At 37.8% G+C, this 25,691-nt stretch overlaps 3 protein-coding genes across 4 annotated transcripts; 2 read left to right on the top strand and 1 right to left on the bottom strand.

Moving 5' to 3' along the window:
- The first annotated feature begins 375 nt into the window (after nt 1-375).
- rassf6 (Ras association domain family member 6) lies at nt 376-12,130 on the top strand. Of its 2 annotated transcripts, none has more exons than XM_042395661.1 (11): nt 376-466; nt 4,800-4,876; nt 8,372-8,450; nt 8,778-8,938; nt 9,777-9,871; nt 10,228-10,427; nt 10,563-10,664; nt 11,136-11,187; nt 11,274-11,392; nt 11,484-11,581; nt 11,785-12,130. In XM_042395661.1, the coding sequence occupies exons 2-11, from the start codon at nt 4,806-4,808 to the stop codon at nt 11,858-11,860; spliced, it is 1,053 nt and encodes a 350-aa protein (XP_042251595.1). In that variant the 5' UTR covers nt 376-466; nt 4,800-4,805; the 3' UTR covers nt 11,861-12,130. The 2 variants fall into 2 exon arrangements, with proteins under 2 accessions (XP_042251595.1, XP_042251596.1); XM_042395662.1 differs by lacking the exon at nt 376-466 and adding an exon at nt 4,400-4,490.
- Nucleotides 12,131-16,032: 3,902 nt separating this feature from the next.
- Nucleotides 16,033-19,592, top strand: LOC121885584 (hatching enzyme 1.2-like). The gene is made up of 9 exons (XM_042395189.1): nt 16,033-16,101; nt 16,603-16,621; nt 16,711-16,773; nt 16,920-17,060; nt 17,415-17,532; nt 17,620-17,798; nt 18,049-18,130; nt 19,022-19,143; nt 19,453-19,592. The coding sequence occupies exons 1-9, from the start codon at nt 16,033-16,035 to the stop codon at nt 19,458-19,460; spliced, it is 801 nt and encodes a 266-aa protein (XP_042251123.1). The 3' UTR covers nt 19,461-19,592.
- Nucleotides 19,593-19,633: 41 nt separating this feature from the next.
- si:busm1-57f23.1 (uncharacterized protein LOC368621 homolog) lies at nt 19,634-23,685 on the bottom strand. The gene is made up of 5 exons (XM_042395190.1): nt 23,428-23,685; nt 23,005-23,242; nt 20,782-20,933; nt 20,588-20,689; nt 19,634-20,113 (listed from the first exon to the last, which is right to left on the bottom strand). Exons 2-5 carry the CDS (start codon nt 23,090-23,092, stop codon nt 20,018-20,020), a joined length of 438 nt encoding a protein of 145 aa, XP_042251124.1. The 5' UTR covers nt 23,093-23,242; nt 23,428-23,685; the 3' UTR covers nt 19,634-20,017.
- Nucleotides 23,686-25,691: the final 2,006 nt, after the last annotated feature.

Raw genomic sequence — 25,691 nt, 5'->3', positions numbered from 1 at the left:
ATTGATTGTTTGATCTCCACCTGAGTCAGGATGCAGTTTGTGTGTATGTGCGTGACAATGATATGTGAAGTGTGTGTAGGTTACACTTTGATTACCTTGTGCATTGGATATCTGTCTTTGGGCGGCCTTCCTGGAATGAATTTGTACTTCCCCCCCACATGCACACACACACACACACACACACACACACACACACACACACACACACACACACACACACACAAAAGGCGAGTCATATCTGGTGTCAGTCAGTCAGCCCCTCCCTCCCTCTGAGCACTGTCTCAACGTGTCCTGCCATAATTAACCAGCTGCTGCAGTGTGCTCTACAAGCTCACCTCCTACCATTGCATTGTACTCTGGACCTATGAGCACACACACACACACAAATACACACACACACAAGGTAGAAGACCTCAAACATGAAGTGAACCACCTTCAGTTGTTAGGAGATTGAAAGACTGGCCAGGTAGGAGTAAATGTATGTATGATATTTTTTTATTTTAGTGTGTTAAAGTGTGCTGTATTATGGAAGTAAAAGAAATAAATGGTGCTACTTTTATCCAGTAACAACATTCATTAATACAGTTAATTAGTGCATGAATTCTAAATGGATATAACATTTTAATGAAAAAGACTGAAGACATTTCAGTCGAGTATGATAAGAGTTTGTTATAATAAGTGAATATCAAACTGCTTAATTTACTTTCATTGTCAGTTATATGAGAAGAGCATTAATGTCACAATCCAGAATTCATGTGACCATTTGAAAGTTAAGTGCATTGTAGTAATACACTGTTTATGTGTGAGTTTCAATAGAATTAACTGTTTTTTTCATAAGTTTGAGTATCGAGTATAACAACTCACTTCATGAGTCTGTTGCACTTTGATTTGTTAAATGACTGAACAGATGTTGCCAAAAAAACATGTAAGTACTTGTATCCAGTACTGTCAGTGAACCAGTGTAACATGGTAAATACGTTTTATTCAAATTAAACAGAGGCTAACAAAGGGACAGATTTTCAACAGGGAGCACTAAGCTAACGTTATATATTTAGTTGAAATCCGTGCATGCGAGTGGGAACAAGTGTCAGAAATTAGAACAGTACAAAGAAAGAAAGACAGAGAGGAATGGAGTAAGGAAGAAATGGGGTGGGTGGTGGGGGCGGAGTGAAATACAGGAAGGCAGTAAAAGGAGACACTGGGTGTGTCATCATGTACCTTTGCTTTTTTCCTGTTGGCTGTGTATTTCCAGGCTCACAATTTGAGCGTGAAAAGCTTTTATTTTATTTGTACATACACTGTATCCTCTGCTCCAACCTCCAGATAAGTGTGGTCTTTTGGCTTTGATGGAGAAATACATTATGCATGGTTTTACATAGCCTAGAGCAGTGGTTCTCAAACCTGCTTTTAGATGTTTTATTACAGAACGTGTATGAAACCCATGACCAAAATAGTCATACATTCTGTCATAAGTCACACATACTTATGGATGGAATTATAGCAAAAAAATATTATTCCCCTTTAGGGTCCCTTATTATTGCCCTTGGGTTCCCAGGATTCCACTTTGAGAACCACTGTCCAGGGTGCCTCTCTGAATATTGCATCTTTAAGGGTTATAATGGCTTTTGAGTGTTTTGTCCACAAGTTAGGGAATCTTGCATGAAATATATATCTAAATATATTGCACCGCAACAGTTGGGTCCATCGCTGTTAATTATTGAAGAAAAACAAACTGTCTCTCAATTTTTCGTCCATCCAGCAGTTAGTCAACCTCACTGGGTCACGACTTAGACTTTTGGTCTTGTTCATCATTGCCACAGGTTGGATGGCTTTGATTTATTTGTTTTTACTTCTCCAGCAGCAGCTGTAACAATTGCAAGGGAAACCTTAAACTGTATGGCAATACCTCACTAGAAGTGAAGCGGAACAGTCCACTATGGCTCACTGAATGGCACATGATTGAAATAATTCTTGACAAGGCGTTATGTTTTTCACTGAGGACAGATTTCTTTTAAAACTGATTAAGGTGAAAAATTCATGTTTCGTTTTGTGGGATCCTCTGGCTTTAAGGCTTAGAGCCGTTTTCTTCCTTTGTGCTAATGGTAAAGCTGCTGCTACCAGAAGAACAGATGAACTCTCACAGATTATTGACTTTGTAATGTTGACCATTTATCAGCAGTTCTCTTTTAGTGTTGGCTTTGCGTCAACCTTTGACATGCCTGTGATTTACAAATCACATACACACACACAGTTCTGATGTATTTGCTCTAGGGGGCTTAAAACCTACATGTTGAAGCTTGAAAAACACAGTGAATCTCTCACGTCAGTTCAAGTTAGAGGAGAAAGACATGATTCTTCACACACTTCATGCACACGGTGTACCAAAAACAGCACAATAATCCTTTTTACCGCTTCTTTCTTCCATGCTTTTCCTCCACATTTACACTGCAATGAGGAGGCACAGCAGTAGGAAAAAATCCCACCTCCTCCTGAAAACATCTGAAATTAATAAAACATTCTCTTTTCATATTTCATCTCAGAACATTCAAGAGACAGACTGTGAAGTGCAGTCTCAGTAGTTTTGAATTATCAAGAGAGGAAAGAACAAAAACCTGTAACCAAAACAGGGACAACCAACACAGCCGATCCAGAATTGTTCCATCTACCGCTGTATTATGGAGAATGTTTTACATCAGTGTGTGTGTGTGTGTGTGTGTGTACGTGTGTGTGATACAAAACTTTCTACTTAAGCCAACACTAATGAAATACATTTTGGCTGGGAGGTAAAGCTTGTGAAGTAACAAACACGTACAAGAATATTTAAATGGTGAATTCAAACATAGCTGATGAAAGCTGCTGAGACAGAAGTAAAAACAAATGAGTCACAGCTACACCATCTGTTTTAATAGATCCAAAAATAGAAAATAATTTGTTGACAGATTATTCCTATTATTAAGAGTAGTAATTCATCTCAGCTCGTTTAGTTACATAATGCAAGCATGAAAGGTGGAAAATTACATTATTCATCGTCCAGTCGTTACTGACCAGAGTGAACTGTTTTATTTATTCATTGTTATGTCCTCTCTTACCCTTCTCCAAATACTTCTGTTTTTTTGACCTTTACTAAACTTTATTATGTAAGAGTACATTTTGTCTTGTCCAGCAATGCCCTGTTCAGATATAAACATGCACAGCTGAGAGACACTGTGTACAAGCAGGATTAACAAATGAGCAAGTGTGCAGATCTAAATAGTTGGCAGGTGAGCGCTATGCTCTGCACCTGGTCAGGTGTCCCTGCATCCCTGTTGACATCCAGAAAAAAAAGGCAGATTAAAGTGTCTCTAGACAAGCAGTACAATGTACAAGTACTCCAATTATTACACACTAAATGAAAGAATGATGAGTTAAACATTCCTATCTGAACTGAATCTCATCTATCACTCAGTGTCACTCATGACTCAGCCTTTATCAGAGGGTTTGCACAGGTGCATATATACAGCCATGAGTCAGTGTAATTTTAGTCCCTCCCTGTTCTCCCTTAGCTAAGCAGGAAGTAAACAAAACCAACAAAAAAAAAAAACAATGCTGCTGACCTTTAAAAAATATTTATTTTTGCCTTTCCCTGGTGTGTTATTGTGTATTTTATGTAATATCAACAATTTGTAATTCTTAACATCTGTGGTCACGCATTAGAATAAAAAATGCACATGAATTTATCACATGTGAAACACATTTTACATTTCTATCTTGTGTGAAAGACATCACATCACTATACAGTATGAGTTTTAGATTGATAATGTGTGATTTTGTAATGGATGCGAAAGCACGTACTGCACCTTTAAATTTTGCTCTTGCTGGTGTAAAATGCTTTGCCCTTCTCAAGAGTGAAGAGTGAGTCAGTCAGACTTAGAGGGGAGTGGTGAGGTTGCTGGAGTGACAACTGCTGAATACCTGAGATATTTCTTACCAGCAAACAGGCTGAGACAGAGAGACATGGAGAGACGGGCTGGAAAGAAAAGTGTAAATAAAAAAAAACTTCTTTCAGATTGCTGTGTCATTCAGAAAAAAAACTAACAAAAGCAGAAGGAAGAGACAGAACGAGAAAAGGAGAGAAATTGAAAGAGAGGCCACGTGGATATCCAACAATGTCTGTTCACAGGCACAGGCTTCAGTGTTTCTGACCGAAGAATAAACAAATGGCTGGGTCTACACTGTCATCACTGGTTACTGGGTGGAGTACTGTTATTAAATCTCTTGGAGACAAGCACAAAAAAAGAAAGTGAAAGAGTAAAGGCAGGGCCAGAGAGAAAGAGAGAGAGAGAGAGGGAGAGAGAGAGAGAGAGAGAGAGAGAGAGGGATAAATATAACACAAAAACTTAAGAGAGGGAGAGAGAGACTGGAAAGAGATATTTAAAGCACAGAAAGAAGAAAGAGACAGAGACAAAGAAACAGAATCAAGAGGAGAGCTCTGATTTGCCATGATAGAGAAGGTAAGACTCAAAGAATATATATTTATTTTGTTTATTTTTGGAAGGAGTGGCACCGTGTTGGTTGTGCAAGTGCGGTGCAGTTCATTTTCAGTGCCAGTGCTTGCACCATGTTGACATATGTTTTTATCTAGGAGCATGAACAACAGGAAACACGCACGCTGGAGTGACATTCAACAAGTCGACAGCCTTTACTGTTTTTCTCCTGCCTTCAAGATCAAGATCTACCTTTGTCTGCGGTTTACGGGATTACAGAAAATGAACATGTTGCTACTACGCACCTGATTTGTTTACTTGTTTTTCTCCGTGCAGTAGTTGATGCAACCAGAGATGAATGAAGCGGCTCTTCTCCCACTGATCCAGGCAGGAGATGGGCGGACACTGTCCAGGTGGGTGGTTTCATATGCTGTTGAGACTGCAGCAGTCTTATGCTTGAAAGTACTACAATACATGATGTGGTCACTATTAAGCTCAGTGATTAGCAAACAGATGATTAAAGATCCCTGCCAGACATGTTTTAACATGTATAAAAAAAACCCCTCTACTTAAAATAATGATGTGTGCGTAATAATAATGTTTTTTCTCGTTAAAATCCTTAAAGTTACATCTACTTATTATTCCTCATTTAAAATCCCTGCGTCAAGGTCACATGACTGTCAAGTTTCTGACTGTGAAAACAAAGAAAATGGCTGCCATTCCTTTTATTCTCAGTGGAAAATGCAATATTTTAAGATAGTTTTGGCATTAAAATGTGTTTTGATATTTCTAGTGTGAAATGTGCATTTTACTTTTATAAGTTCAGTGAGTGTATATGATGTTTACTTTGTTAGTTATTATGAAGGTTGTTTCGGGTCTCGCCAGAAAATTGTTGGAATGCAGTGTTTTCTATCATTGCTATGGTGGTTGCTGTGGACACTGCTATCACTGAAAACACGTAGCTTGCATTTGCTGCCGGGATGTAGCCCATTTTCCTCACTGTTGTCAACATTTCTCAACAAGATAGGTTGATAGATTAATGTTAAGGCCACCCATTTTAATTATTTCATCTTCGATTCCGAGAAATCAAGTTTTTTTGTCAGTTTTTGATAGCCGAAGCGACTACATTACCCATGAGCAACATCAACCATTATTATAGAGATGAAGACAGTCCACTTTGTGTTATGCTCCAAAACTTTTATTTACTATTATATTTGCTATTTACTTTAAATTACTTAATTTATTCCAAACTGATTCAGATTTTTGTGTGCAGCTGGTTGGCCTAACAAACTCCATATTGAATCCATAACAAGCTGCTTAAACACAGTTTGAAGTGCTGCATAACTCCCACTGACAATAGACACCAACCAAAAACCCCATATCTGGAATACTAGCTAAAGTATGTGAAATAAACCAACATCTTTGCTTTTTCTCAACATAGATCATCTAGATGCAGTATAATTACTAGTTTGGCTTTACTAGATATTTGATATATTCAGTAGATATATCTTTTTACAACCCTACTTTACAAACTGGAAGAACTACAACCGTTTTTCCTAGAATTGGAAGTTGTAAATACTGAATTGAGAGTACACTGAGGAGTTTAAGGAGATGGGAAAACACATTTGTGTAATCAGACTTTAAATATCTAATTGTTAAATGGGTGAAAATTAAATTTAACCATATTTTACCCATATTTGACAGCGTCCACAGTTGTTGACTATACTCACATGATAGCTGAGATTAAAAGCTCTCTATAACAGTTGGTCCCATGTCTGCAGCCCCTTTTGCTGCTGAATTAGAAGCCTTCAAACATGGACTGAGGTCAAGGTTGAAATGTCGGTATTTCAAAGCAGGAGCCATGTAGAATCTTCATACTTACGAATGTTGCTCTCCAGGCAGAGACCTTTTCAACAATGTATTTGGTTTAGCTCTATGGCAAAGTTTTACTTTTTGTCATTTCATGGACACAAACCATATCAGGCCTAGTTTCAGAGAGCACTTTGAAGGCCCAATATATAAAATTAAGCTTTTTGTTTTTTTTGGTTGGTTGTTTTTTTAGTGGAAATAGTGACCAGAGATTACAATACTGTTGACAATCTAGGGCATTACTACAGGCTTGGAGGAAGGCCTGAAGTGTTTGGGTTAGGTTATATTAAAATTCAATTGAAATTTTAAAATCTATTTACAGAATGGAATAGTAATAGTTTTGAAATAGGATATAAAACTTGAAATACTGACTGTACAAAGGAAATATAGACTATGCTATGGGCAAAGAAATGAAGTGTATGAAATATATGAAGGTGACAAGAGCAAAAATTAAATTTGACATGTGCATAAATAATTAAATATGTAATAGTGAGGGCAACGCACAATCTAAAATCCAGTTTGATGAAATATATGAAAGTGACAAGTGCAGGGATTAAACGAGAGATGTGAAATGTAAAGTCCAGTTTGATAACCTTGTCTTCATCCTGTTTATATGACCATGGTACAAGATTTGATGCACACACACACACACACACACACATTGGAGTGCTTTATTGTGTGAGGTGCCTCAATATTAATTGAGGAAGACTGTTTTAAGAAAGATTGTTTCCTATTAAATCTCCTCAGCCCCATATTCTTGGAAATATAAAATTAAATGAGCAACTTCACATTTTACAATCACAGGCTATAAAACGCCTTTTCTTAACCGACATAGTGGCGTTTAGATTCAGTTTGCGGCCGACTGGCTGCAATTTGAAATGGAATGAAGCCCACTGACAGCAGGCAACCCAAAACAATAGTCAAACCCTTCCTTCTCTTTGAGCCACATCATCCAATAAAGCACTCCAACATTGGAGTGTGTGTGTGTGTGTGTGTGTGTGTGTGTTTGGAGTAAATTCAGTAATTAAAAGTAAATAGCAGATATAATAGTTAATAAAAGTTTTGTAACTTAACACAAGGCTGACTGTCTTCATCTCCATAATACAGTTGATGAGGCTCATGGGTAATGCAGCAGCTTTGGGTATCAAAAACTGACAAAAAAAAAACATAGCAACGATAGAAAACGTTGCATTCCACCTGACCTGAAACAATCTCTGTAATAACTAACAAACTAAACATAATATACATTCACTGAAGGCAGATTATAAAAATAAAATGCACATTTCTCACTAGGAATTTTATCAAAACACATTTTAATGTTGAAACTATTGCATTTTCCACTGAAAATAAAAGGAATGGCAGCCATTTGTTTGTTTTCACACACTTAAACTTGACAGTCATGTGACATTGATGCAGGCCAATAGAAAAGAATAGGCCAAAAAGAAAAAAAAAAACAAAGGCATCTCACAATTTTAAACCGTTATTGTGAAATTAATACGTTTTGCGCTGTGGACCAGTGTAGCTATCACACATTTTGATGTGAGACTGGGTTATCAGTGTATTGTGTACTAGAAGCTTAAGGTTTCCACATCAACCTTGTATGAGCTGCATATTGGACCACAGTTGGCTGTGAACCAGTCACAAATCCTGCTCATAGGCACACGACTCAAACTCTGATTTTCAATGAGCATTGAGAAACTTTCTTCCTTCATCAGATTAATGTGAAAACAGCCATCTAGTGTCAAATTGCACATACATCATTTTGCACAGTGAAGCTCAAACATCTAACTGTAGGAACAAGAAGAAAAACATCTTTTTGAGTGGAGGGAGACTTTAAAGTTTTCTTGTATTCTCTGAAAAAACCCTGATCTCATAATTTTAGACACACAAAACATACTTTTTTTTTTTTTTTTTAAATGGATTTACTTATAAATCATCCATATCTGGATCATGAACACAAAAACATTGCAGATGCAGATGCTTTTCTGTGCCACTTAATGCTATTATGCTGTTTTGTCATCCATTGCTATTCATTTTAGAGCAGAGTTTCTCTCACTGCTAAATACCTACAACTGCTTCCTAAAGGACCAGACTCAGCTGCACCTCAGTTACTCACAGGTATTATTTATGTTACAATTATAACTTTTTTTCTGAGTTGATTGATTTTCCAATGAATATTTTCTGCCAGACCTGTAGTTAGTGCCTTTTCAGACATTTGTCATAACTTTGGAGCAAGTCATAACTTCTGAAAAATGTCTCTCATCTTATTTTGTTATTATTTGCGTATTCAAGTGTATACTTGGACATAAATAGTATTTTTTAGAAGACTGACCTCTCATTGATACAGCAGCTAATGAAGTTTTAGGTTTTACAGTGGTAGGATGATGGGATCTATGACTGTAATTATACAGCATGCAGGTGTCTGTGGGTCTGTTTCCATAACAGGGTGATGAAGGCGAGGTTGTAGTGGAAGGCTTCCTGAATATCTGCTGGGGAGTACGAAGACCCATCAGGCTGAAAATACAGGATGAGAAACAAATGCTTCCATTTTCTCCTCTGGTCTCACCTGACCCCACCAGTCCAGTCAGCCCGCTCGGAAACAAGAGGTCAATTTCAGCTTTTGTGTAGTATTACTAATAATGTCACTATCAGAGCAAAAATGTGAAGAGCTTTGGACACTTTATACTCACAAGCTTGCAGTATATAGTTCTGGTCAGCAGATTTTCTTCTATCAAACTTTTTGATGATGGGATAGTCTCAACATAAGGAATAAGAATTTTGGATGCATTTATTTACCTTGTAGACCACAAGGTAACAGTACAAGTGCTATTTAAGGTTGTAGGGTGGGTAATTTATTTAGTTTTAGTTTACACATCAGATTAGGAGCTTTTGACTGTCCAATTCTGACAAGGTAACACCTAAACATTTGACTTTTAGAAAGCTATTACTAACAAAGGCACTTTTGCACAGATGCTGGGTGGTCAAAAAATGAGCAACGGCTTTTTTATTTGCCAACTTTACCAGCTTTTATTATTAAAGTTGCTTCTCACAGTGACCCTAAACATGTGGTACAGGATTCATGAGATAGACATAACTTGTGAAGTGAAGTAAACACTGTAGAAAAGGTCATGCTGATGTTAATTAATCCGTAATTTCTACCTGAGCAAGGCTGAGTATTCTCAAGTTCCTGCTACAAGTAGTAGTTTGCAGTGTATTTGTTCCTCATGGAGGTATACAATAAAGTGAGCTTTTAAACAGATCAATAGTTGTGTGACTCACACTTTTATGAGCAATGAATACGGAGTCCAGAGCTGAGAAATGTTACTTGTCAAGATCAAAGTATGTACAACTGAATTTACTGTATGTTCATTTCTACATTCAGATAGATATAGGATCACTTTTACACGTTTCTCTGTCGTCTCTTCTCTGTCTCTCTCTCTGCAGGGGTATGACACGATGGGGAGAGTACGTTGATCTTCACCAGATAGACGAGATGGCTGAGACGGCACAGGAAACAGTGGTCACCAGTCCTCTACCAGGTTCTTTTTGTTTTTCTCCCATTTCTCCATAAGGATTTTTTTTTTTTAAAAAACTGTGTTAGCTTAACTAACAGTTTTGGCTTTAGCCATTCTAGGACATCAAATCTGAGAAAACTTGTTCTTGATAGAAAGCTATTTAAAGACTGTGTTTTTGTGTGTGTGTGTGTGTGTTTTATTTTTCATCTGAAGTTATAATATTGTTCAACTAAACAGAAGCATTTGATTCGCATGTGGAAATGTATTGCATGGTCCAATTTTAAATCTCTCACTTCAATTTTCCATGAAAGTAAAATGTTAGGAACCGCTGTGTGCAGCAAGATGAGAATTTTACAAGTGTGTTTCTGTACTCTCCAAAGGCCCTGCTGTTTACGAGACCAGCACGCTGCGTCCTGTGAGGCACAAGAACTCAGAGCTGGAGGCAGAGTCAAACCTGTTTCGCTGCATGAGTGATGCCTCATTGGTCAAGAGGAGGAGGGGCAGAGGCAAGTCGGCGGCACAAAGAGAGAAAGAAAGACAACATCGCTTTTCTATCAATGGACACTTCTATAACTATAAGGTAGGTTTCTGCTCAATATCTCTCCATGTGATGCTCAACCTGTCCATTCTTTTCTAAAATAGCCATATGTCTTTCATATCTCCCCTCACTCCTATCTGCACTGTAGCTCACCAGTCTCTTATTGTTTTGTTCCAGACCTCTATCTTCACTCCATCCTTTGGTACTCCAACTAAAGTTCGTATCTCTAGCAGGATGACCACAAACCAGGTCATTGAACAACTACTAAACAAGTTCAAGGTGGGTTTGGTGCATATTCTCAAGGCCGCAGGATATGTCACTGAAGTATAAAAAGACACAAATATCAATCAGCAATTTGATCATTTTAATCAAAAGTCACCAACCGGGAAAATGTTTTGTATGAGGCACCGCATTGGTTAAAGTTAAATGGACCTTATCATAAATAGACTTTCTGGACTTAATAATTACAGAGAGTGTGTTAAAAATTGAAAGGTGCAGGGAGATGATCATCATCCCAAAACAAGCTCTGACTGGGTTAATCATCTTACACAGTTACATACCAGAAATATTAATCATTAATTATAATCAAAACACAACTGAATTTTTTTTACATTCCTCCTAAAAAATGTAACCCTGAGGGAAAAAAAATCACCTGTTATGAAATAACAGACCTCAGACCTTCATCTGCCAATCAAAACTGAGTGTGTACTGTAAGTGTTGAAATATTTTTCCTGTATTTAATTCATACAGATAGAAAATGATCCCCAGGAGTTTGCTCTGTACTGTCTTCACCAGAGTGGAGGTATGGTTTCTCAGCAAACGAAATAATTAAACAACATAAGACGGAAATATTATATGTGACAGTAACGTCTGTAAATTTCTGTTTAGAAAAGAGGAAGCTTAGTAACAGAGACCAACCCCTATGGGAGCGCATACTGCAGGGGCCCTCTGATCACATCATGAAGATCTTTTTGATGGACATGGACGAAGAGGAAGTCAGCAATGATGTGAGTGCACCAGTCCCACTCACGGGGTTCTGAAAGGTCACCCCTAAACACTTATGTGATGTATCCTCTCCTCTCCTCTCCTCTCCTGCAGGTAGCTCAGTACCTGAACTTGGAGCTTCCGATCCTGGAGCATGTTCTAATGAAACTCAGAGAAGAGGAGAACAAAGAGATACAAAGGGTCATTGGCAAGTCAGTATATGATCTTATACACTTCACATTCTTACTTGTGCTTAAACAATATTCACTTTTACTGTGTAAAAATTTTTTTATTGTAGTAACACTTATATGCCAGACGATGGCGCCAATATTTTCATTTTTTGTTGATCTGCTGCTTACTTATGCTGCTTGTGTCTGTGTGTGTGTGTGTGTGTGTGTGTGTGTGTGTGTGTCAGGTACCATCACCAGCACAGACTCCTGTCCCATATGCTGAGCATTAAGATGTCACCTCACACTGAGACTAGTGTCTGACCGCTGCTGATCTGAATTACTGACACAAGACGTGGAGAACTCTGAAGCAGTGAAGCAGTAGATTTTCTTTAAATCTATAACATGCAACAATGCAAAAGTCTGGATTTGAAACGCAAAGGTGGAAATACTACATGACATACTGCTATCATTACAAATAAACAACAAAGAAGTAAAAGGTACTTTTTCAAATCTTAAGCGAGTCACTTATGTAATTTTTATTTGCTGTATGAATTTTTAAAAATTTTGTAAAGTAAAAGATAAAATTGTCAGATGGTGTTGTAAATAACTGTAAATAAATATTGTTCATGAATAAATATAAATGACATGACCACTTCTGTGTTGTGCTTTCTGTCTGCGGGGGCTGGAGTGAGACTCAGGAATTTTTCAGAGGTTAATCACAGGGTTAGGGTTAGTTCAGCCTCTTCACCAGGAGGTAAACCGGGAGTTGAAGAGGCTGGTCTGGAGGACACAAAACTAACCAAAGAACAAGACTCTGCTGTTGTTTCTCCTCCACCTGCTCCCCTGAGCCCCAGTGCTGCCAACACTCCCATCCAGTATGACTTGAACAATAGCCTGGATGAAGCAGAGGAACATCCAGTCATCTGACCCCTCCTACTGAACCTCCAGTCACTGCTTCAGTCCTGGAAGGTGAAGATACGAGTGAGGAGCCCACCAGAGAACCAGTCTCTGTTGAGGTTCCATCTCCACCACCTCTTGCGACCCCCACTAAAGAAGCTCCTGCCAGCACCGTTGTTCAAGAGGGTTTGACAATCAGGCAGGCTGAACCCGTGCAGCCACCCAGATGAAAACTAAGACCCTTTTTTTTTTTTTTAAATTATTCCTTTGTTCATATTGTTCATGTTCCTATTCAAAATAATACGTTAATTACGTGCAGTCAGTTCACATCACTCATACTTTCTACAGTACAGTATGAGCTTGGTCATTGTAAGGGATCAATCAGTGGATGAACAGGTTGAATATCAATTTTTCCAAAAAAAAAAACAACAACAACAACAAAAATGTATTATTTCAACCCCATTTTTTAAAAAAAAAATAATTCTCTCTCCTAATATCTATTGATAACATGCAAATTTCCGTTTTTTCTCAAAAAATTTCTCTTCTTTGAGAATATCCAGCAGACTTTAACAAAATGACTTCAAGTCTAATTCCTTGTTTAACCCTCTTCAGTTTAAAACGCCCAATTTAGAGATCCAGAAAGATCTCAGACATCACCATGATGAAGACAAGATAGATAGCAAGATAAATAGAAAGAAAACGTATTTGAGGTGAATAAAGTATGGTGTACAAGAAAAGAGTTTTAATTTTGATTTACTTGCACTAAAGCTAACACTGGTCTGCAAAAAATCAAAAAAGCCATAGTCATGTACTTATTTTTTAATTTGATGGACAACAGAGAAAGCATTGTGCTTTGGTTTGTATGTTGGCATTACTGGATTGCAACTGACAGGAGGCTGGTCAAAATGTTTAAGAGAGTGTTTACTATCGCTTTAATATAATAAAGATTACTAGGGCTTGGTTTAATGGGGAGCACCACCCTTTTTACACATAGTAAGTGCTAATATACATTATAACACACCCTGCTGGATTATGAGGATATGCAGTGAAGGATATTGTGTTTGCTCATGCTGCTGTCACTACTCATAAATCACTGGATGACATCTTGCTATGTCGTTCACCAATGTGAGTTTATGAAAAAGACAGACAGTCATCACTGATATCAGAGCAGTGGGCCTCAAAGTGGGGTCCTTGAGGGGGCTCCAGGGGGTCCCCAATAAAAAAGGGAATAACTTATTTTCAGTAATTCCACCCATAAGTAATACAATGACTGATTGTGTGACTATTTTAGTCATGGGTTTTATACATTTTCTGTAATAAAACATCAAAAAGCAAAAATTTTATCAGATGGGGGACCCTGGGATCAAAATCTTATCAAATGGGGGTCTGTGGTCTAATCTGTGTCAGTTAGGGGTCCTTGATGTGAAAAAGAGTGAACCACTGATCTAGCACACTGCTGTTATCTAAGTTAGGTTGTAAGTTAAGTTGCCAAAGAGATATTTAACATCCTTAGTTCAAAGAGAACAACCATGATACCAGATCACAGAACAGCCTAATTTAAAAGCCCACCAACTCAGAACTGATTGATGACTGGTTTCCAGTACTGGAATAGAGTGCAAAACAAATAGAAGTTACAGACATGTCTCTCTCTCTCTCTCTCTCTCTCTCTCTCTCTCTCTCTGTGTGTGTGTGTGTGTGTGTGTGTGTGTGTGTAGGAGGGTGTGAGGGAGAGAACTGCATACATGTTTTGTTGAATAATGGTGAAGTGAAGAGTGAGCAGTGCCAGTGCTGCCTGTGCTGTTCAGTGGCAAAGCCTTTATAATCTCTTGCCAGACCACCAGACAGCCTCATATTACCCAGCAATGAAACATATTTTCCTCTGACATGATGAATGACAAAATAAGAATAAATGCTAACTGCTTGTTTTATTGAGGGATAAAGTTTCCATGTGATGTTTGCTAAGGAACCCAAACTTTTAAATGTTTTAGAAATGGAAAGAGTGCATACTCAGTGGCATGACTTTCATGTAGCCCTGTTTAGTTGTGGAAGGGATCCACAGATGTTAGTTGGGTGATCCCCATCTCAAGAGAAAATTCAGTCTCTATGCTAGCATATACAGTTTCACCTTTGCTTAAACATTACATTTCTATTTTTCATTTGGGCTTTGTAATAAAGGAAGTTTCTTCCGATTCTAGTGGATCACAAGTCTCATTCTGTGCAAAAATGTATTTAAAAGTTTATCTGAAGCTATCAGCTGAGTGAAGCATCAGACATCCAAATGAGTCAAATCAAGTAGATATTACAATATTACATTCTTTTTGCCAAAGCGCCTCTTTTTGTAACTATTCTTCCACTGTAGCTCAACAGGGAAACAAAGAAGGAATTTGATGCTAAAAAGACTGGAAATGTGGTAGATATTCACTCGATATGACTAATTCAGACTGCTGAAGCCTCATATAAGCTTCAGATAAACTTTTAAATGCACTTTTGTACAAAGTTACTGTATGGACACACTGTGGCTTTTGGCCTCCATCACTTACATTGAAAGTGCATTTGAAGGGGATCTTTTAATGGCCAATATGAACAGGAGGAATGATTACAGCGAGGAAAACCTCTTTCAGCGTTCATATGGGCACCTGACTGTTGTTTTAAGACACTTGAAAAATTGTGAACCTGTCCTTTAATGCTTTCATAACAGCCTCCCCTCTTCTGGGAAGGCACAAGATTTTAGAATCTGGCTACAGGGAACCCATTCAGCCACAAGAGCCACTTATGTTGGTGCCATCGGATGAGGTTCCGGTCAGCGCTCTGTGCAGGCCAGTCAACTTCTTCCTCAACAAACCCTTTAAAAAATTATTTGTGGACTTGGCTTTGTGGTTGGGAGTTATTGTCATGTTGAAACAGGAAATGTCCTTCCTCAAACTTTTGTCACAAAGTTGGAAGTGCACTATCACCTAAAATATAGTTGAATGCTAATTACCTAAGGGCCTAGCCCCAAAAGCCCTGGAGCAAAAGTAGATAAAAGTACAGTGTATGGATAATGGTGTCCACATACTGGGCCAACTTCCAACTTTGGCTTGGTTTCCATCAGTCTGCAGTAGCAATAGAAAAGTTGGGTAAAGTTGGGCCTCAAGCAGAAGACATTTGAAACCTTTGGGTGTGGACCAGCACATGTATGTACAGTACTGTTTATATTTTGGGTTGTGTGGGTTCACAGTGGATTAGTTCTTCTGTAACTGTGTTAACATGTCAGTCAAATGGTGAGCAGCTTGTCCATATATTGTGGCTGTAATGCATTATCACCACTTTCTGATTAAGAAATCAATCATATGTTTAATCCAGATGTGAAATAACAGATTCCCCCATAATTTTTAATCTTCAATTAGCAAGCCTCATCTGACGGCCACCTGGAAAGGTTCAGGGAGTTTCCTGTTGGATTTTAAAAACATTTGTTTAGGGGTCAATGTATTGTCTTAAAATCTGTTTACAATAGCCGTCACTCCCTTTTGGACTGTATAAAAAAGCATGATTGCAACCTTTGTGGTCACTGACCAACAAAAATCTACTCCAGCCATAAGATCTTCAACATAAGGAGGATGAAACTGAGTCTCTTCTCTGCTGTTCTGGCCCTGCTGCTTGGCATTTCAGCACAAAACGACTCCTTGGTGAGACATATGGTGCAACACCGCCACAAATCATGTCTGTGACTGTTTTACTTGATTTTTTTCTTTTTGTTTGCTTTTTTAAGGATAAAAATTCAATTGTCTTAAATGAAAACAAAAAAGACTGCCTGCATTCTCCTGAAAAGAATGATCAGATCTTGGCAAATAGTAGATTACTCCAAGTATCCTCAAAAAATCTGCTCCTCATTAAGTAAGGCTTGTTGTTAGGTCAACACAGGCATTTTTAAGTAATATGTCTTGGCTTTTGAGTGGAGTCATGAAATGTGAGCTATACATTAACAAAGATTCAGGCATTTCATGGCAAACAATCCACACAATAAACACATAACAAAAAACACAATTTAACAAATACCTGAGGGCCTTACCTAAAGATAACAGACAGATTTGATATAGTTCAACAATACACATTTTTATTACCAAATTCAACTTTTTCATGGCAGTAATTTAATTTCTCCTAATTATGTTTGCTTTGTCTTACTGCAGGTGCAACTGCATGAGGAAGGTGAGACTTCTAACTCCTTTTCTCATCTCATCCATCACATTTCACAATACTGGGACAGCCTGTTGGGTAAGTAAATCTTCTGGTTTTAGGTGTGAAGACCAAGGAGGCTGTCCATTTAGACATAACTTCAAGAATTCTGGAGGCAAATAAAGGTAGGCATAATTTATTCAGGTGGAAAAAGTGCTAACATAGCATCCTTGCTTGCTCTCTTCACACCTCAATCTGTGCCGATTCTGAGCATCTGTGTATGTGTGTGTACATCTACTTAACATGCTGCCCACATATTGTCTCATTTCAGGCGTCAACCGTGTTCTGGCGGAAGGTGATGTCGCTCTGTCAAAGAAGAGGAATGCCATGAAATGCCTGAGTGGCTACTGCAAATGGAAAAAGTCCTACAATGGACTGGTTGAAGTACCCTACAGCATCAGTGATTACTTCTGTACGAGCCAAGTGATTCATTCATGAGAGTTACAATATCAATGCAATGATAATCATCATCTCAATACCAAGGAAGGAAATGTCTTTAAACTTTTGCAAATTTTCATACAAAATCTTGACACAAAAAAGATAGTAGCCCCAGACTGAAGACTGAGTTTTTTGGGGATGAGTTGTTTTGTAAGATGAACAAGTGAAAATTCATGCTTTAATAACATCAAGAACTGCTTACTGTTCTACTTTTGCTTACCCACAACAAGAACAAAAGGTCTTTATTTGGTACCAAGCACAGCAGCCAGAATCCTTGCAAGATGGAGAAAATTTTAAGTATTCTGGTGTAATCTTGTTTTAATTGCAGATGATAGTGAAAAGGCCACAATTGAGAAAGCTATGCAAACTTTCCACGAGAAAACCTGCATTCGCTTTGTCCCTCATCATGGCCAGTCTGACTACCTGAGCATTGAGAGTGAACTTGGGTGAGTATAGAGTAAGGGTGATGGATCAGCGTGTTAGCCAACCTGTCAGGGTTCAAACCTGTCTCTCTGTCTTTCACTGTACTGTAGGTGCTGGACTACCGTTGGCAGAGATGGAGGGCAGCAGGTGGTTTCTCTGTCTGTGTTTGGCTGTCTTCATCGTGGCATCATTCAGCACGAGCTCCTCCACACACTGGGCTTCCACCATGAGCATAACAGGAGTGACAGGGACCAGTATGTCAGGATCAACTGGGAAAATATCCCAGCAGGTGAGCTCTAAGTTCTGATGCTGACATACAATTGGCAACTAAATGTGGTGTTTGTGGTGGAGCTAGTACTGAAATTAAATTCAGTCATTTTTAATCACTGTATTTTTATAATTCATATGGAACTGGGAACAGCATTAATTTACCAACTTGATTATTTTATGATTTTATTCATATGAAAGTAGAAAATGAATGTATAATATATTTTCTTTCATGCACAGTTATTATTTATGTATATACTTTTTCTCTGCAGCAAATTCCTTTGACTTCCACAAAAAGGACACCAGCAACTTGAACACACCATATGACTATTCATCTGTTATGCATTATGGAAGGTAATATCTATTTTTGTGATTACTAACCACTATTACTGGCAAGATTTTTTTAAATTCATTTTTGTGTCCTACAAAACTTTTCAACCTACATTATTTCTTTTTTTTTTTCGCCACTTGGGGGCACAACAAGCTGCAAACACAACATTGACATATCACTTTATCAAGTCGATAAGGTTACATGTTAGCAAACAGTTTCCTATTTTCAGATTTAGCAGACACAGAGCAATATTAATATTCATTTGAAGTATTGTCTCTGGCCACCTGGCCAATGTGAGTTCAATAATCACTCTCCTTTTAGTTCTGTTTTTGGTCTCCACCAACTAGAGAGAGAGAGAAATGTGTGGCTTTTTAGCTGCTAAATGCTCAGCTATGTGCACCAGCTAGTTGCTAACTTTGATTGTCTTCTGTTTGGTGTTGGGCAGGTAGTGTATAGTGGGTTTGCCAGCACTTTTCTTTCCAAACATCTACCTGCTGTGAGTTGAAGACAGCAACAAACCTAAACATTAAAGTTGCTAGCTGTGAAACCAAAACAATGAGCCAAAGCATGCTAATATGATCCACATAGGTCCACGGAACTGCAGAGTCAAGTGATAACTTTCTGTGTTTTTGTCCCTACGAACTGCACCTTTCACTTTACACACAGTCATTTAATCCATTGTCAGTATAAAAATACTGATTACTGCACCTTTAATATTATCATTTCTAACTCTGCATAGGATTTGCAGCTCATTTTCGTCTTGAAATGTGAGATGGATAAACATGCACTGATCCTGAACAAAAGCAAAATTACAGTAAATGAACTGTACAATTGTTCATGTCTGAAAAATATTGTTCAGCAGGACAATATTACAAACAGTTTTCCATTGGTCTATGATTTTATTTTTTCTCTAGGACTGCCTTCTCATCAGGAGGAGACACCATTACTCCCATTCCAGATCCCTCTGTGCCAATAGGACAGAGGGATGCCATGTCTGATATTGATATCCTAAGGATCAATAGGTTATACGAATGCAGTGAGTATAGAAGTCATTAAAGACATAATCCATCGTCCATCCTGAAGTTTATTTTAAGGTGTTAATGCTTGATTAAATTAAGAAAGAGATGGGAGGGGTTATACACTGTATGGGAAAATTGATTCAAACCAATATCATGCATGACATGTAAATTACTTTTTATTGTGACTTTTCAGTTTTTATGATTTAAAACAATCAGTGGATTTAAAGATGTGATGTTTGAGAACAGATAAATGCTTTGAAGTCACAATGCAGGGTAAACGTGGTATAGACTCTTTGTAATGACTGATTTGTTATCATTCTTTTCAGGCATTTGAAAGACAATGAAGGCAATTCAAAGCTGTTTTCTCAAAAATCTTAATGAGCAGCAATGTGTGCAATCATTAATGTATATAACTGATTATTCATTCATATAAAAATCCCACCAATCAAATAAATATTTCAATTAAAAAATCATGTGTTCTTTACCAAAATCATGAGTTTTTTCCAAAAATGTTATCAAAAATGAGATGTATTACAATTTTGAACAATGATATCAAGTGTTCTCCATAAAATAAAGGAATGAGAAATAAGACATCAAGACATACAACACAAATTCAAGCCACAAACCACAAATAATCCCCATATTATGACAACAAAAACCAACATCTGGTTTTGTTCACCTTTTCCAAACATATTTTATTGAGACCATCATCTGTCATTATTATAAGTTGTTCATCTTCTACTGTATCAAAACCACACATCCACCACTTTAAATCATCTGTAAAACACGTGTTAAGAAAAAAAACACAGCTCATCATCATCATTGTATCAAAATGTAAGAATGGAGGGAAAGACAAAGCATAACTATCAAAAAGTTAAGCCTGTTAAAAAGTTAAACCTTCTCCACAAGTTTTCTGCACTTGCGACTGTGCAGCTCATGTTTGTTGTTGCGGGGGTTGAAAGCCACCTCAAACTGGCACTTCAGATGCTGCGGAGAGGGAAACAACAGTTACTATTATGTATAGGAACTGGGAATTCTCAGGTCAGTTTCAGCACCATCACTACAAGCTGAGAAACAGGTCATTTTCCTTCAAATTTAACAAAATATTTAATGGGGGATGTTATTTTATTTCCTTTTTCTTTCTTTCTTTCTTTCAAGATTTATTCCCTTTGTTATACTTTTATTGTTAAGATTTTAATATGCAAGATTATCTTCTTAATAATAGATAACACAATAATGGAGATTGTATGCTTAAATTTGTAGGACTGGTGAACTTTTGACAAATTATGTCTCAAAGCACAACAGCCTTTGTATTATGAAAGAATATAAGACAGCAAAGCATGGGTGCAACAGATGATTCTAATGCTGTATGTGCTGTGTTACAAGACAATAAAAACAATGTATTAATGAAATATCGCTAAATTGGATACAACTTTATAAACACACACAAAACAGATTTACCTTTTTCTCAAGACTGCAGCTGAGCATGTCAGGATTATCTGCCTTGAGGCACTTGGTTTTTCCCAGGATCGCATCAATCTTAAAGTTGATCACGTTGGTCACCTAATGAGATTACCATACAATATTACATGTTGTGCGTGACATGCATGGTGTGTTGCATTTGAGTTCATTTGTTTCTAGAAGATGAATCTAACCTGAGTCTGAGCAGAAGTGATGGTGACCAGTTGGAACATCTTCTTGCCTTTGGAGTGCGTGTTGAACATCTTCACAGCATATTGAGCTGCTTCCTGAACCTCAGCTGAGTCTGGACTCCGCTCAAACCAGCCCCCCAGTAGAGGCACTTTTTCTATGAGGCAAGTAAACACAAACACACACAGAGTTTAAATTTCTCTGAAATGCACACATACTCATAACAATGTCCATTTGCAAAATCATACACAGTTGCAAAATCATACACAGACACACACAAGTAATCACTTATGTTATGGTTGCATGTGTTGCATTGGTTGTTTTTATGAATCTTCATCCTGAACATTTGCTGTTCCAGTAAATAACTTGGAAATTATAAGACCAATAAAACTCCCTTTAAAACTAACAGGCTTGTTTAACAGGCTTTGGATACACACACAATACTTTTAATTAGGATCAATTCATTGTTGGTTTGGCTCTGAACATGAGATTTGTTGACAGTAAGTAAAATATAGAAAATTGGCAGCCATATTCTTTAAATGGTAACAAACTGTCAAGTATAAAACTGAAAATGCACTGTAGTCCAACATAGTCTAACATTTTTCCTTGTGGCAAAATAAAATAAATGTCTAATTAGAATCAAACACACAATTTGCTACTGTACTGATGGGATGTTTTATCCTGTAAACAAATTTGATGAATGGCTCTGACAGATTATCTTTCATTCTCAGACTCCCAAACACAAACTCCACTCTGCCAGATTAAACGAATTCTGACCAATGGCAGCTCTGACTGCTTGCTAAGCCAAAGTCTCTGACTCAGTGTACCCAAACAGACTGCTCTATGGAGTCACTGTCTGCACTCTGAGTACATAAATGTGCAACTCATTTTGCCATTATGTCATGCAGGCAAACCCTGTTAGAGAACGAAATGTCCACACCATACTGTAGTTGTTTTTTACTGTTCAGATTTATTTGATATTGAATCACTTCACTGCTGGACTTGATGTTATCAATGGCCAAGACAGTCTGCTTATATAAGAGTTCATTTCTTCTTTCATATCTCTCGGTATTACTGCACATGTTTTTCCTGTTTGTCTACATTCCTGGCTCACTGAGATAAACTAGCTGACTTCCTTGTCATTACCTTGAGTTGCTGTGTATTTAATTTAAATAGTGTATACTGTATACCATTATTCCTGGTTGTATGGTTCCTCTGTAAAGTGCTTTACAAATGTGTTTTATTTCACACCGAATCAAATGGGCAGAGTTGCAAATGTTTTGTTTGGCTGGTTTCTATATAGATTGTTAGCCATGATTGTGACACAGCTGTCTGTGTTGCTGTCATTGTCACATAGCTGTATTGTGTTCCAGTCTTTATAACCTGCCCTTTCCATCTTGCAAGCCCTGTTTTGTTTCACACATTACAACATGGTTAAATATTAGAATCTCAGTCACACTCTGTTATATTTGCTTCACTTGGCTCAGATGAACTTAAAATGAAAATTAATTTTATCCAGATCACCCTTCTGTGAGGCATTCAGCAGCATAACCAAGAAAGGACTGTTTATAATATTTAGTTGAAAGAGAAGGATGACTTCATACTAAATTTAGAAGTGCCAGAAAATGTGTGTGACATTATTTAGGCGGGAGTTCATAAAGTTATGTTCAAATAGAAAGTTGTCACAGATTAAATGATTTGCTATGTGGTTTCATCTCTCTTTTGAGAGGATTCATCAATTGTAGTGGATGATGGGAAGTTCCTGGCATTTTATCCATGAACAACTGACACATCAATGTTAGCAAAGGTCCCCAATTTGAAATTTGTATGGTGACAAGAATAGAGGTATGAATTGAGTAATGGCCTCAGGATGGCATTATTAATAACTTTAAAGACATCTCAATCTTTGATCAGTTCCAATCTTCAAACTTGTTTTAGGAAATGGTCTTTAAATATCTAGTAAAATTTGTGTAGTATCTGGCCATACAATTCAGGATGTATTTTAAATGTTTTAAGCTTTTGATCCCCTCATAATATTAACTTTGGGTAGCCTTGTTGATGCAAAATACTTCAAATATACCACCTTGGCAGTTGGCAATCTAAAATAAAGTGAAACAAAGTCTGTACTCCCAAAGAAAGCAGTATGTTCTCTAGAGTCTTCTTTGAGTATTCTCTTATCTCACTTGCTACTTTCGTTTCCCACATTACTTATCCATATCTCTACTTACTTGTTACAATGACTTCCTCCACAGGCTGATCTCCCATACACAGATGGACAGCTGACAGACATATCAGCACTGACAACGGAAGAGACATCTTTGCTTGTTGACCACCACCACAGCGTACTGTGCTCCTCTCAAGGAAAAGACTTGTGATTGAAGAATCTCCTTATAAAGACACCAGATGATTTGAGTTGAACCACGCGCCGGCCAACACGTCCAGATGTCCTGCAGTGTTTGCAACAAACTGATAGTGTCCACATCCACCAGGACAGAGCAGTAAAAAAGAGATATTGAAGAGAGTTATTGAAAAAAAGTAAACAAATGGCCTATCATTAACCACGTACCTCATATTATAAAATGGGACTTCAAATGCTGTAAAAATGACAGATATAGAAAGAGCTACACAGAGAGACCATTATAAAAAGTTACCTGTCTGATACAGCAAAAATAGGACTTCCACCCTGTGAATCCTGGAGCACTAGTGAGCCAGACTGAGAGGACTAATGTGAGCGAGGAAGCGAGAAGGAGGGAGGGAAGGACAGAGTGTTGTTTTTGAATGGCAGTGGCTGTTCAGCATTTAAGCTCTGGTATGTTTAACAAACCGGTGAAGACCACACCCACCCACTGACTGGTAATGACGCCATATAGGGTTTTAACAACCATCAGCGGCTTTGGTGTGTGTGAATGTGTGTGTTTGTGTGTGTGTGTGAGAGAGAGAGAGAGAGAGAGAGAGAGAGAGACGGGGGGAGCTGGGTAGGTAGGAGGTTTGGTGTGGATGTGTGTGTGTGTGTGAGTGTGTGTGTGTGTGATGATGTGTGCTATTGTGTGTGTGCGTGCGTGTGTGATGATGTGTCTGGGCTCTTTGTGCACTTGCATTCATGTGTAACATGTGGGCGTGTTACCTTCTTCTGCATCTGTTTACGTGAATGTGTGCATGCACATTTTGTCTTTTCCTTTACACCAGTGAACAAGGCACTTTTGTGGGGACGTGACTCAAACCCAGCTGGTAAAATCTGTTGGCAGCCGGTGAGTCACAGCGCGAGCTATAGCACACAGCAGACACATTACACATAAGTTCTAGGTACATCAACATCCTGTCTAGAACATTTGTGTTTTCATATGATAAAGGGTCTTAAACTGTCTAGATAGCAGTGAATGAATAAACAAATGTCAGCGAATGGAACTGAGAGTATTGAAATGAGCTCTGTTTACTTGTGTTGGCTGTCTGAGTTTATAAAGAGTAGGCTTACTGACATTTTTTTTTTAGTATGCCTCTCATTGCATAGTGATGGATGCAGAAATGTATCAGTATTGAATTCTAGTCTTTCTCCATGGGGCACCAGCGTTGTATCAGATTCTAATAAATGCTGATTGTCTGCCGGTAGACAAAAAAAGTACACTGTATAACCCTTTTAACCAAAAAACATTGGACTGTTGCCTGCAAAATTTGTTTTTGTTTGGACCACTAGGGGAGAAAAGAACTCCACGACAAGCTGACAGACACAGTCGTGACAAATTATCACTTTATGATGTTATTGTAGCTAACATGTTGGCAAACAATCCAAAGCAACGTTAGCATTCATTTGGAGTTGTTCCACCAGACGAATGTACGCACAATATTCACTCTTCTATTAGCTCTGTGTTGGTCTCCACCGACTGTTAAGAAAAATATCTGGCTCTCTAACTAGATGTTCCACTTTCTTGAGAATTTCTCCATTCTCACTAAATTCGTCTGTCTGTAATTTGGTGCTGGGCAGGAAGTGTATAGTGGGTTCCTCTTAGCTTGTTTGTGGCTGTCTGCTGCTGTTGGAAACAAGACGAAAATAGCAAAAGTACCATAAAACCAAAAACAAGAGCTGAAAGAGGCTAAAACTCCACAGAGCTGTAGAGTTGAATGATAATTCTATTTGGGTTTGTTACTGAGCGACTAAATTACAGTGTCCATAAACTCATTGTAAACATTTTTTAATTGATTTGTGTAACCTTAAATATGTTATGCACACATACAACACATATAAACCTACAAACAAAAAAAATGCAAATACAGGAACACGATAACCACAAACGGTGTAGATATGGTTAGGATTTAACTGAAAATACGTTTTTAGTTTGAATGTCATCAGACTAAAAGGCAGCAAAAGGACACTGCTGGCTGATTTCCTGAGTCCTCAGAGTTTTCCTGAGGTTTCTGGTGTGCATGTACATGTACATATACTATGCAGTATACTGTGAAAACCATAATTCTTCTGTCAACAGTTTTGCCTTAAGTATGTAATGAGTAGAAAAGCCCAGCAGAGGGGAGCAGCACCATATTACATAATGCAACAGGTGGTTAGAGAGGCAAAATTATTTTGTTTTCACAGCCTGTTGAGTTTAATGACTGAAAAGCCAGAATACAATAAGCACACTTTATGAGCAGTCAGTTTCAAATTTGAAAGCTGGTGATTAAAGTAAATGACTTATAGAAGAGTCAAGTGTTCATTCTACTCAATAGTGTTTTTCAGCTGCTCTGGTGTTCTTCAAAGAGACAGCGAATCTTGACAGTAACTGATAATTTCTTACATGCTTTTTAACTTTAAGAAATGTCTAAAATTTATATTTTAAGTACCAACTTGTCAGTTTAGGATTTAGTCAGACATTAAAACATGATCAACATACTATAGATTGTCATGAATCTACAATTTTAACTGTTT

The sequence above is a fragment of the Thunnus maccoyii genome, chromosome 19 (assembly GCF_910596095.1).
Source record: "Thunnus maccoyii chromosome 19, fThuMac1.1, whole genome shotgun sequence".
Lineage (NCBI taxonomy): Eukaryota > Metazoa > Chordata > Actinopteri > Scombriformes > Scombridae > Thunnus > Thunnus maccoyii.
The sequence above is the reverse complement of the archived record's forward strand: the minus strand, read 5'-3'. Positions and strand labels throughout refer to the sequence as shown.

Excerpts from the sequence above, each read along its gene's own strand:
- rassf6 (XM_042395661.1), top strand. The coding sequence starts at position 4,806 with ATGCAACCAGAGATGAATGAAGCGGCTCTTCTCCCACTGATCCAGGCA. Across the intron at positions 8,451-8,777 it reads TGCACCTCAGTTACTCACAG|GGTGATGAAGGCGAGGTTGT; the intron begins GTATTATTTATG and ends TTTCCATAACAG. Across the intron at positions 11,393-11,483 it reads AAGAGGAAGTCAGCAATGAT|GTAGCTCAGTACCTGAACTT; the intron begins GTGAGTGCACCA and ends CCTCTCCTGCAG.
- LOC121885584 (XM_042395189.1), top strand. The coding sequence starts at position 16,033 with ATGAAACTGAGTCTCTTCTCTGCTGTTCTGGCCCTGCTGCTTGGCATT. Across the intron at positions 17,061-17,414 it reads CAGCATCAGTGATTACTTCT|ATGATAGTGAAAAGGCCACA; the intron begins GTACGAGCCAAG and ends TTTTAATTGCAG. Across the intron at positions 17,533-17,619 it reads AGCATTGAGAGTGAACTTGG|GTGCTGGACTACCGTTGGCA; the intron begins GTGAGTATAGAG and ends ACTGTACTGTAG.
- si:busm1-57f23.1 (XM_042395190.1), bottom strand. The coding sequence starts at position 23,092 with ATGTCTCTTCCGTTGTCAGTGCTGATATGTCTGTCAGCTGTCCATCTG. Across the intron at positions 20,934-23,004 it reads GGAGGAAGTCATTGTAACAA|AAAAAGTGCCTCTACTGGGG; the intron begins GTAAGTAGAGAT and ends CTTGCCTCATAG. Across the intron at positions 20,690-20,781 it reads TCACTTCTGCTCAGACTCAG|GTGACCAACGTGATCAACTT; the intron begins GTTAGATTCATC and ends TAATCTCATTAG.